Source organism: Leucopleurus acutus (assembly GCF_964270905.1).
Source record: "Leucopleurus acutus genome assembly, chromosome: 13".
Taxonomy (NCBI): domain Eukaryota; kingdom Metazoa; phylum Chordata; class Mammalia; order Artiodactyla; family Delphinidae; genus Leucopleurus; species Leucopleurus acutus.
The window spans coordinates 74,245,909-74,258,098 of record NC_139155.1 but is presented as its reverse complement, the minus strand read 5'-3'; the positions used below and the strand labels follow the sequence as shown (position 1 = coordinate 74,258,098).

The 12,190-nt window shown below is 48.4% G+C and overlaps 1 protein-coding gene across 1 annotated transcript in view; it reads right to left on the bottom strand.

Annotated features, from left to right (window-relative positions):
* ALDH2 (aldehyde dehydrogenase 2 family member) overlaps positions 1-11,075 on the bottom strand; it is a 29,659-nt gene extending 18,584 nt beyond the window's left edge. The window contains exons 1-2 of the mRNA XM_082853364.1: positions 10,908-11,075; positions 368-472 (exon numbers count right to left, since the gene is read on the bottom strand). Coding sequence (XP_082709490.1) covers positions 368-472; positions 10,908-11,027 — 225 coding nt within the window. The 5' untranslated portion in view covers positions 11,028-11,075. The remainder of the gene's footprint in view (positions 1-367; positions 473-10,907) is intronic.
* Between the last annotated feature and the right edge of the window lie 1,115 nt (positions 11,076-12,190).

Below are 12,190 nucleotides of genomic sequence, written 5' to 3'. Positions count from 1 at the left end.
GTTAGCATACGGTATTTGTTTTTCTCTCACTTCACTCTGTATGACAGACTCTAAGTCCATCCACCTCACTACAAATAACTCAATTTCGTTTCTTTTTATGGTGGAGTAATATTCCATTGTATTTATGTGCCACTTCTTCTTTGCACAACTGTACGAATTCTTGAACCCGGGTACAATCTAGCACTTTTACCTGCAAGGAAGAGTTTCTGTGGTTTCACTTAACTCAAAAAGTTTAATTGGCATTTTTAGTTATGAAAGTAATACACACACAGTTTCAACCATAAAAAAACATGTTAGAGAATGAAACCATCCTTGTGCACCCCCAACCCACTCAGCCCTGCCCTGAAGTTAAGTTACCATATCTCACCTTGTCCCCTTCAGCTACATGACAGATGACATCCCCAGTGGATGGATTGATGGTGGGGAAAGTTTTCTTGCTGACAGAATCATGCCACTCATTGTTTATGAAGATCTACAATGAGAAGGAAGAAAGTCCTCAGGACCAGCTCGCAACCTGATACTGACCACCAGCCATGTTTAAAAAAAAAAAATCAGAAAGAACAAATAGGAATTAGCTTCAGAGGGATGTGGCCTAGAAGTTAAAAGCACAGGCCTTGGAGACAATCCAAGCTGGAGCACCCACTCTGCCAAGTACTGTGGGTAAGTCATTTGACCTTTCAATGCCCTGGTTTCTTTGACCTGAGAAATGAAGACTATATTCCTTTCTTATCAGTAATCTGTATATACTGCTATGTAACATCACCTCAACAGTTGGTAGCTTAAAATGCTTTATTATTATCTCTCACAGTTGTGTCCATTGATTAGGCTCAGCTGGGCAGGGCTTGGTCATGTGGTTGCAGAGCAGGGCACCTGGGGCTGCAGGTGCAAGATACTTTCTTCACTCATATGTCTGGCACCACATGGTTGCTTGGGCTTCCTGACTGTATGGCAGACTCAGGCTAGTCAGACCTCTCACATGACAGCTGGCTTCCCTAGAGAGTGTTCCAAGACACCAGGCAAAAGCTGAAAGGCTTCTTAAGACCTAGCTTCAGAAGTCACATGGCCTTATTTCTGCCACCAATTCCATTGGTCAGCATGAGTCACAGGCCCAGTCCAGATTCACAGGGAGGGAGGAGAGCCTCCACCTCTGCCAGGGAGGAGAGCCTCCACCTCTGCCTGGGAGGAGCAACGAAGAATTAGCAACCGCTGTTCCTCTACCACACTACTGTAGTAGGGTTGTTATGAGAACCAAGTTAGATTATTCTTTCATCCATTCAGTAAATATTTAGTGAACACCTGCAATGGGCCAGGCACGGTTCTAGGGCTGAGGACACAGTGGGAACCAAACTCAGGAACTTTTCTCTCATGGAGCTGGCGTTCTGGTAGGCACAGAAAATAAAGAAGCAATCAAATATACAAGGCAGTCTCAGACTGCAGTCATAAGTGCAAAGGAGAAAAGCAAGATCCATAGAGAGTACTGAAGTGGAGGAAGATAGAGAGCTCTAGCTGGGATGGTCAGGGAGGGTTTCTCTGAAGAGCAGACATTTGACTTGAGCCCTGACTGATGAAAAGGAGCCAGCCATGGGAAGAATGGGAGGATGAGCAATCCAGGCAGCAGGAACAGCAAGTGCAAAGGCCCTGGGGCAGGAATAAGTCTGGTGTGTTTGAGAAAAAACAAAGGCAGCCAGAGTTACTGGTGAACCAGGAAGGAAGTGCTAGGAGATGGGGTCAGAGAGGAGGGCAGGTCCTGTGAAACCCTCAGGGGAGCAGAGCAGAAATCTCCCAGAAAGCTGTCCCCTGAGGCTGGGGAAACTGGTCTTTCCAGAGGGGGCTGAGGTCACTTCAGTCACTTTAACCAAGGCTGGGGCAAAGGTCACAGGTGGGGTGAAGGCAAGGACACCTGTCCAAGGCCACTCTGCCTTCCTTCCCCAAGGGCTCTCCTGGGCCCCAGCACCCCAACATGGCCTGGCCCCCAGCATCCCAACATGGCCTGGCCCCGGCTTAGGACCTGGGAAGTTGTCTGCAGTCACTCAGCCAGGTTCTTTGGAAATGTGTGTGGGTTCACATTAGGTGGCTGATCATCAATCTGAAGGGAAAAGGCACCCCTGTTTCCTCCTGCAAGAGAGCTGGGAAGCAGGCAACAGGTAGTTTCCAGTGGAGGGAACGGGTGTAGCAGAAAGAGTTCAGGCTGGAAGCCAGCTGGACCCGAGTTCAAGCTGGATTGGGCCACACCCTCCCCACGTGCTCCCCTCTCTGAGAATTGGCCTCGCCTCCTGGTGAACTTGGAGGAGAGTGAAGCCCACGGGGAGGAGCAGAGGTAACACCCGTGGAGGAAGGAGGAGAGCCTGGCACACAGCCTGTGACCACTCCAAACATCTGTTCCCGTTGCCACCCTGAGTGCAGGCTCAGGTTTCACAGCCTCACACCCACTGATTCACTGAAGCACTTTAAGGAGGAGGTCAGCTACAGAGAAAGGCAGGCCGCAGTGGGTGGGGGTGAGCCTGGCTGGCCTTGTACTGTTCCCTTCTGCTGACCAAGATGTCAGCACCTGGAATCATGTGAATGTTCTACCCATCACCTGCATGTCATGGAAATGGCTATTGACCGTTCCTGGCTTCTCATTATGTGGCAGCCCCTGTACCAGAAGCTTTCCATTACTGGATCATTCCCATTTAAACCTCATAGCAAACCTAGGTAAGCTGCATCCTCCCTACAGTTGGGGGACACTGAGGCACAGAGAAGTCAAGCCACCTGCTCAAGGTCACACAGCAGAGAGAGCAGAGCCGGGATTTGAACCCAGGTCTTCAGAACTCCAAGGCCTGTGCTCTTCGCCCAGTTCTTCCCCCCAACTCCAGACTCCAGTCAGAGCCCATGTCTGCCTTCGACGAGGTCAGAACTCTTGTTTCCTAATCTCCATCTTTATGGTTTACTTAACTGCCCTGCTGCAAGTTTGATTTTGAGTTGTTATTATGGGTGCTATAAAAAGCACCAGCCTCTAAGCCAGACAGACATGTGTTCGAATCTTGGCTCTACCCCTCACAAGCTGTGACCTTGGGGCCAATCCCTTCATTTCCAGATGCTTCATCAGTCTCTGGGGATGACACATCCGGGGGCTTAAATGTGAGGACTAAATTCAACGAGGGGTGTAAGCTCCTAAGCCAGGACCCCACACACAGTGTGTCTCACCACCACAGTCAGTACATTACTCCAGATACCTGCACAGCAGCATACTAAATTAGTTTATCCTGAAAACGTTTTCGTTGTTATTTTGCAAAGATCAGGAAGTATGAAGCGGAGAGTGGGCCAGTCTGGTTAAACTCCCCAGGTCCTCACCCCTTCCTCCCTGGGCGGGGCCCACACCGTCCCCTGATCTTGTCTAGGACCCTGGAAAGAGCACTCCCTGGTCCCTGTCTGCCTCTCAATGCCCTGGATTTGTTGAGTCACTCTCCACTGCTGGATTTTCAATAGTCCATCCTCCCTTCTAACTAACAGGATAAGCTGGGGTTTGCAGGAACCTGGAATCTTCCTTCTGTTTAGAGTTCCCACTTCCCTTCTCCTAAAGCCAGACTTCAGTGGTGCCCTCCTTGGGGAGGGGGAGCTAGGGTGAGAACCGTTCTCATACTAAGCCTCTGCCAAAGTTCTGCTTCAAGTGAGGAGAGCTTCATAGTGACTCATCTTGAATAAACACAAGAGTGGACTCTAGGCCAAATGCTTCATAACCTCTCGGCCAAAAACCCAACACCTAACTTACATAATATGTTAACTCACTCTCCCTGGGAGGGGGTCCTACCGGGCTCACACTTCCCCATTATAGTTTCCAGAAGCAGAGGGACAGACAGCCTCATGGAATCAGAAGCTGACACTTTGAATCTGGACTGCTGGCAAAACTCATAGAGCTTTTCCATCAAAATGCTCTATTTTCTCTACATTTTAATAAATACATCTCACTGCATTTTATAAGTTGGATTCACTCATCCATGCAGTGGTTAGTGTTAACCAAGTGCCATTGCCATGCTGGGCACTGAGTGAAACAGCCAAGTCCTGGCTCGTTGAACCAAAGCCCCGGGAGAAGAGACATGATCAACAAGCAAATGAAGAGAGAAGCAGAAACAAACAGGCAACAGTGAGGACCAGAGGGGGTACCTGAGGCAAGGGCTTGGGGACACAAGGAACCAAAAGGGCCCCGTAGCTGCAGAGTGAGGGTGGGGGAGAACAGAGGGAGCTCTGGGTTCCGCACCTGCTGTGTGCCAGGACCTGCACTCGTGCTGGGGTCCTGGAGGGAACGGGACAGACATGGGGAGTGTCCATTCTCAGTGGGGATCATGGACTTTTTTTAAAAAATAAATTTATTTATTTTATTTTATTTATTTTTGCCTGCGTAGGGTCTTCATTGCTGCTCACGGGCTTTCTCTAGTTGCAGTGAGTGAGGGCTACTCTCCGTTGCGGTGCGCGGGCTTTTCACTGGGGTGGCTTCTCTTGTTGCAGAGCACAGGCTCTAGGAGCTCGGGCTTCAGTAGCTGCAGCACGCGGGCTCAGTAGTTGTGGCTCGCGGGCTCTAGAGCACAGGCTCAGTAGTTGTGGAACGCAGGCTTAGTTGCTCTGCGCATGTGGGATCTTCCCAGACCAGGGATTGAACCTGTGTCCCCAGGACTGGATTCTTAACCACTGTGCCACCAGGGAAATCCGATAATGGACTTTTATTCTGACCTGCTTTTATGAGTAAGTTTATCTTGGACGTTATTCCACAGGCATATCTGCCTCATTATTTTAAGCAACATAGCAATCTTCAAAACTAACGGACCACAATTTATTTAATCATGTCCTACAAATGCACTTTTAGGAAAAGTTTTCACTGCAAGCAGACCTCAGAGATATTTTGGGTTCAGTCCAGACCATCGCAATAAAGTATTGCAATAAAGGGAGTCACAGGAATCTTTTGGTTTCCCAGTGCATATGAAAGCTATGTTTACATTATACCACAGTCTATTAAGGGTGCAATAGCATGATATCTAAAAAAATCAATGTGCATACCTTAATTTAAAAATACTTTATTGCTGGAGCTTCCCTGGTGGCACAGTGGTTAAGAATCCGCCTGCAAATGCAGGAGACATGGGTTCAAGCCCTGGTCCAGGAAGATCCCACATGCCGCGGAGCAACTAAGCCCGTGCGCCCCAACTACTGAGCCTGCGCCTAGAGCCTGCGAGCCACAACTACTGAGCCTACGTGCTACAACTACTGAAGCCCACGCGCCTAGAGCCTGTGCTCCACAACAAAAGAAGCCCCTGCAATGAGAAGCCCGTGCACCGCAACAAAGAGCAGCCCCTGCTCGCTGCAACTAGAGAAAGCCCACGCAGAGCAACGAAGACCCAATGCAGCCAAAAATAGATAAATAAATAAATAAAATTTAAAAACAAAAAACTTTATTGCTAAAAAGTGCCAATCATCCTCCAAGCCTTCAGCAAGTCATAATCTTTTTGCTGGTGGAGGATTTGAAATGTGGTGAGAATTACCAAAATGTGACAGAGAGACAGGAAGTGAGCCAATGCTGTTGGGAAAACGGCGCCAACAGACTTGCCCAATGCAGGGTTGCCACAAAGCTTCAATTTGTAAAAAACGCAGTATCTACAAAGTGCAATAAAGCACAGCACAATAAAATGAGGTCTGCCTGTATTCCTGACAGTGCTGCTGCTGCAAACATCCTTAGACACGCATCTTTGCAAAGCTGGGGCAGGTTACCGTATTTAGAATTACTGAGTTGGAGGATAACATGATCCGTGGCTTCCTCGGATATCTTCTATTCCAGGCCCCTGCGGATTAGGAACTGCAAACAGAAACTTGTGGGGAGGGGTGAGAAGCTGGGGCAGGACAGTAGAGCTGGGAGCAGGACTGCAGGACTCTGGAGAGGAGTCTTAACCAAAGCGAGGACAGAGTGATATTCTAGTGCCACCTCCACCCCATGGCAATGGACAGTCATAATCTGCCCAAGGTCGCCAAAAAAGGTTAAATGCCACTCAGCAGCTCCAATTTACAGATGCAGGACCCATCCTAGAAAGACTTTATTTTCAAGCTTTGATGCATGAGAGAATTAGGGATCTGTTACCTAGGAAATCTACACCCCTGGAATATGTTATTTTCCCTAAGAAGGAGTGAGAAAATGCTGTGGCTTTCTATCCTGGGGTGAATCCTGCTGGCAACTGCTTTTTCAGTGGCAGTTGGGTAATTTATGTCTAAGAGAAAACAGATCATAAGGAGAGAAACATAAACATGGAATGCCACCCACATTCACACTTATCCACACAATCATTTAGGTACCTCGGGGTTAGTTTGGGGTTAAGGCCAAGGGCAGCCACCTCCCCCAGAATGTCTCCCTGAACCTTCTTTCCTCATCCCCCAGGGCCTTTGGTCTCACATTCCTGGACTTTCTATTATTTCTACAAAGATCTTAAAACTCCTAAACAAGCAATAAAAGCAACGTGATCCGTGTGGAGATATGTCACTTGACTCATTCAGCACACAGCCATTCCAAACCACTGCTTAGCCCAACACAGGTTTTGGCTCATTCCATAACAATCTCTCAAGGAAAACAAGATAAATCAAACTCCTATTCTGTATATACCACCTGTTAGCAGTGATTATCTGCAGGGGTGGGATATCAGAGGACTGTTTTTCTTTTCTTTTTCATTTTTATATTAGCTTATAGGCCACTTATTTTTAAAGAAATAAAACATTTAAAGTCCCCTTGAATCACTGCCCACAAGCAGATTCCCTATGCAGCCCTGCCCTCACGCCAAGGAGCATTTTCCTTCCAGGACATTTTTAGCCATTTATATGGACCTATGTTTATCCACATTTGATAGAAAGTCTGTTTTGATAATTTTAATTAGTTTCACATCACTCAGAGTACTAGACATTTTCTCCTCTTGAAACATTGTTTTTGAGATCCATTATTCATACGGTTCCAGCTAATTCCTTTAACTACTCTGTGCACAGAATTATTCTTTCCTATAGCTGTAACATAAGTTGTTCATCTGTTTCCCCATGGAAGGCAGGCTGGCTTATTTCTTGGTTTTTGCTAATATGCAGCAATGAACATCTATATGTGCCTATGTATATGTCCAGTGAATTTCCACCTCACATACTTCTGTAATGCTTGACTTTTTGTACTGAGGATGTATTACTACTGGAATCAGAAAATTCGATATAAGGAGACCCTTTTTTAATTCTCTTTTTGTCAGTTTTCTATTTAGTTCTTGAATGTTGTGGTCAAGAGGTTAAGAATAGAGACACAATTTTTTTTTCCTGCCCACAAGGCGCAGCTTGCAGGATCTTAGTTCCCCGACCAGGGATTGAACCCTCGCAGTGAAAGCGCAGAGAACTAACCACTGGAATGCCAGGGAGTTCCCAAGACACAAATTTAATTCACCCCGAACTCCCATTCAACTTTACCGCAACCTAGCGCAGCCCTCCAGGAAACAAATTACAACTACAACAGTGCCCGCATGAAATGGAGTTATACCACCATTATATTCGAAGCTCAAAAGCATCACTGTTATCTCCTATTTAAGGCTGCAGTAAATACGGAGGTGCAAGAAGCCATGAGCCAGGCACTTGCTAAGGGCTGTGCAAGGATGCCTCCCTTTTATCCTGACAGCAACCATATGATGTAGATGGGATTTTTACCCCATTTTACAGATGTAGCAGCTAAGGTACAGAGCTAAGTAATTGTACCACCCTCCATATCCCTCTTTCCTTGCCTTATTTTTCTCCATAGCGCCGATCGATCAGCTTGCTCCATACTATGCATTTCGCTTGTCTTCTAGGATGCAAACTTCCCGTGATCAGGGATTCTTGCCTGTTTTGTTGGTTGGAATTGGGGTTGCTGAGGTGTCTTTTGAATGAGTGAACCTACCCGGATTGATGTTACTGAGTGACAGGCAGCCTGAGTCCAGAGAGTGAAATAGTGTCCAGTGATTTTTCTCATCTTCATTATTATTATCAACCAACATGAACTGGTGATGTTGAAGATGAAAAGTATTAGTCACACCTCATCCAAAGGAATTACTCTGCTGAAACCACACTCCCTTGAGTTTTCCTTTGAGTTGTCTTTCCAGATCTTAATTACTCTCCAAGTCAGGGAAGAAAAAAGGAATGAAAAATGAAAATCAGTTTCCTTGACAGAGCTGTGTCCCTGAAACCCACCAAGGATGAGAAATGTTGATCTTCATGAAGCCTGGCCATCATCAGCTCCCCATACAGGTCCCTGCTGGTGAGTGGGGGAGGAACTTGTCCTGTAATCTCCCTAACCCAACAAAGAAGTTCCCCCAACCCTATAGCTCCACCCAGGACAAGTAGAGGCAAGAGGACCCCAGGAAGGTTGACCAAACCACCCCACTCTATAGACTCTTCTGGTTATGAAATAGATGTGGGAAGGAAAAGACCTATTGCCTGTGCCACCCCCTCTTCAAGGAGAGACCCAACAAGCTTGAAATGCAACATTCCCCCAAATACCCTTGGGTGAGAAAATCCAGCGCCTATAGAAGTAACTTCAAAGCCTGGAACAGCTCCTTCTGGGGAAACTCCAGACTCCAGAACAGTTCACTGAACGTCAAGGAATCAATAATCCCCAGGGAAATGTCCAGGCATATGATCTAGTTTGTACCTAGAGCTCCTGGTAAGAGACTCAAAATGTTAGGATTAGACCTTGGCATTCTTGCCATCAGGGATTGCAACAACTCAACACTGAAAATGGCCCAAGAAGCTTTAAAAGGGGCCTGTTCCAGCAGAGTGTGGATTGCTCATGCGGATTGCTTTGCAACCCCTGGGAAGAATAAATAAGATCTGAATGTACTAGTTTAGGAAGACAATCCAGATACATTGTTCAATGAGACAGCTTCAGAACAGTAAGTGCAAGGATCTCATTTAAGTAAAAGCAAAAAAACCTGGTGCACGCTCACACACACACTGAGGCAAAGAAAAAGTCTGCAGGATCACAGACCTACCAGTTAACAGTGCTCTTGAAGGGAGTGCAATGGGGTATGCGGGAAGTTTTACTTACTTCTGCATTTGTATACAGTGAGCAAGGGTTCCTTTTTTTTATAAATAGCATTCTTTTTTTTTTTCTCTTGCACCGCGTGGCCTGTGGGATCTTAGATCGAAACAGGGGCCCCCTGCAGTGGAAGCGTGGAGTCTTAACCACTGGACCAGCGGGTAAGTCCAAGGGTTACTTTTAGGATCTCAAAAAAATCTGATAAAGAAAAGCAGCTGCAGGAAGATTTCACTCTGCTCCAACTTACCTTATGAACTAAATCTAGAGAACAGGGCTCGTGCTATCGACCAGAGCTGTGTGCATGTTTGGACCCTGTTTCCTCACCTCCACATAAGCACAAAGGAGGATGATCTTCATTAGATCCTGCGGCCACAAAGGCTTGGGATGCTGCTGCCTTTCCCTTGAGGATATTTCTGCTTGATGTTCAAGTCTTCCAAGCATGAACTCCTCCTTAAGCAGCCTAAGGAGCAGCAGCCGCTGCCTTTTTGGCTTGTGTTATGCAAAGGGCATCTTATTTTACCTTTTGTTTTTATTCCCTTGCAAATGACCATTTGTAACACCCTTTAAATCACACAGATGTGCCTTTACCCACTGTCTGTGTGCAGATTTGCAGCCAAGCTCCTGACCAGACAAGCAGGTCCCCTGTTGAAAGCAGCCAGCCAGGGGCCATCTCTACAGCATCCTAAGTCAGCAGTGACCCCTTTATTCCCACCCAGAGTTGCAACAATAGTACCATGGAAGGTTCTGGTTATCGGCTTACTCTTGGGGGCCTAGATGTGGACCCCAACTCTGCCGTTGACTTGAGTCTTTGGGTAACTCACTAAACCTCTTTGTAACTCAGTCTCTTCAACTGTAAAATGGAGATAATCACAGTACCTACCCCACCGGGCTGTTTAAGGATTAAACGGCACAACAAGTAAATGCTTAGACTGGTGCCAGGTGCAAAGGAGGTACACAGAGAATATGAGCTGTTACTCCTGTTAAGTGCCCACGTGGTGTATGAACCCCTGTGCTCACCCTCTGACCCCTTCCCACTTTATAGAAGTTGAAGCTCAGAGAAGGGCAGCAACTACACAAACAAAATGAACTCTCATAACCAATTTCCTTCTCTGTGACTTTCAGCACTTTACCCAAACTCAAAGATCAAAAGAAAAAATATTCCCAAGTCCTGACTGAGCAAGAAATCAGCTACTGGGAGTCAAAGTTATCCTGGAAAGTCCCTCCTTTCTTTGACCAAAGAATGAGCCTTGGGAGGCACAGACACCATTTGGGGATTGCGCTGTTGTAGCGAAGGTCTCCACCCTTTCCCAGTTGCCAGCAGTGGAAGTGCCAGGACGCCGAGCGGCCGCGGCCGTGGCCTTGGCCTCTCGGCGAACTGGTGACCCTTAGCTGAAAAGGACTCCTTTTTGTTTTTCCTTTTGGACGTTCTTGGACGAGGGCATGAGTCAAGGGATAAAAGACTACGAAAAGACAAAACTGTTCCTGCAAAGAGGGTCTTAAATGGACATGTCCTCTGGGTGGGTGATGTCGTGAAGACTCTGCGCAGACACAGGACGACTAAGGCCCGAAAGCCGAGAACGACTGGGGATGGGGGAGGGGGCGGGGGATGGAACCCGGAAAACGGGCAGCGGCCAGACAAGACAAATAAGTGGCCAAAGTCACAGCTGCATAATGGAACCGAGGTGTCAGGGGCGGCGAAGGGGCCAAACTGCTCGCAGGCAGGGAAGGGAAGATGTGCGGAAACAGCAACTGCAGCAAACCCCTCGAGTCCCAGCTGGATAAACTGAGGCCCGAAGAGATCCAGTCCCTTCCCACCCGGCGGCCTCCGTCCCCAGAGAACAAAGCGCTGGGGCGGCCTCACCTTGTTGTAGAAGACCTCGGGCTGCTGGTTGGGGGCCGGCACGGCCGGGGTGGCGGCGGCCGACAGCAGCCGGCGGCCCTGGCAGGGCCGGGCGGCGGCGAGCACAACTGCGCGCAACATGCCGAGGCTCGCGCTGGAGTGCCGAGCAGAGTCCTGGCGGCTTGAACTGGAAGGACGGCCGGACGGGCAGCCCCGTGCGCGACCCCGCCCCGTCCCCGGCGCGGCCGCCAATGGGCAGGCGCGCGGCGGGGCCCTGGGGCGTACCCGCGCCTTGCCCCGCCCCAGGCGGAGCTGCGCCTCGGCCGCTCGCCGCCAATACGCGCGCGCGCCCGCGAAGGGGCGGGTGGGGCTCGAAGGTAGATCCTCCTGCGCGTGGCGCGCCGTGGGTGTAGCGTGTCAGGATCTGGCGAGTTCACCGCACGTTGGCTGAACCCCTACTGTGTGCCTGAACCCTTAATGTGTACAGGCAAGAACCGAAGCGACCCTGGCCCTGACTTCAGGGGGCTTACACTCTAGTGGGAGAGGCCAACCTTAAACCAAACACGAGGTAATTTCAGATTGTGATAAGGGATGTGAAGGAAATTAATAGGGTGAAGAGGTAGTTGGGGCAGAAGGCACTGCTTTTAAATCCCTTGGTCAGGAATTGAGACCTGAATTGTTAAGGTCCTGTGACTAAGGGAAGCATTGCAGGGGGAGGAACAGCAAGGGCAAGGCCTTGAGATGGGACATCTGACTTGTGTTGCAGAAAGGGAAAAACTGGAGGCCAGTGAACAAGGGGGAGAGGGTTGGGAGGTGAGGTGAGAGAGGTGGGCAGGGCCAGAGGTGGAAGGATTTTAGAGGCAGTGGTGAGGGATTTGGAAGGGAAGGATAGATCTCGGAGAGACAGCAGTGAGTGGTCCTGAGCAGAGATTTTTAGTTCCCTGCCCAGGAATTGAACCTGGGTAGCCTAGATGAAAACCAGAAATCCTAGCCGCTAGACCACCAGGGGCTAGAGGCTAGAAGCAAAGTGGCCCTGGCTCCTTCCCCCATTTGAAAGCAAGAATGGTTCAAAGAGGCAAAAACTGTAAAATCAGGTACAAAGTTTATTATTAGAGACACAGCACAACTGTATGGGAGAACACACAGAGAAGCAGTTTATTTATGTTAAGTCAGAAGTTAGGCAGAAATACATACCCAGAGAGAAAGGGTATGGGCGTCCTCTCTAATGAGGAGGAGTGCAATAAAGAGGTGATTTAAATCTCTCATACAGGACAGTTCTTAAAGGTCTTTGTTTACATTTGGCC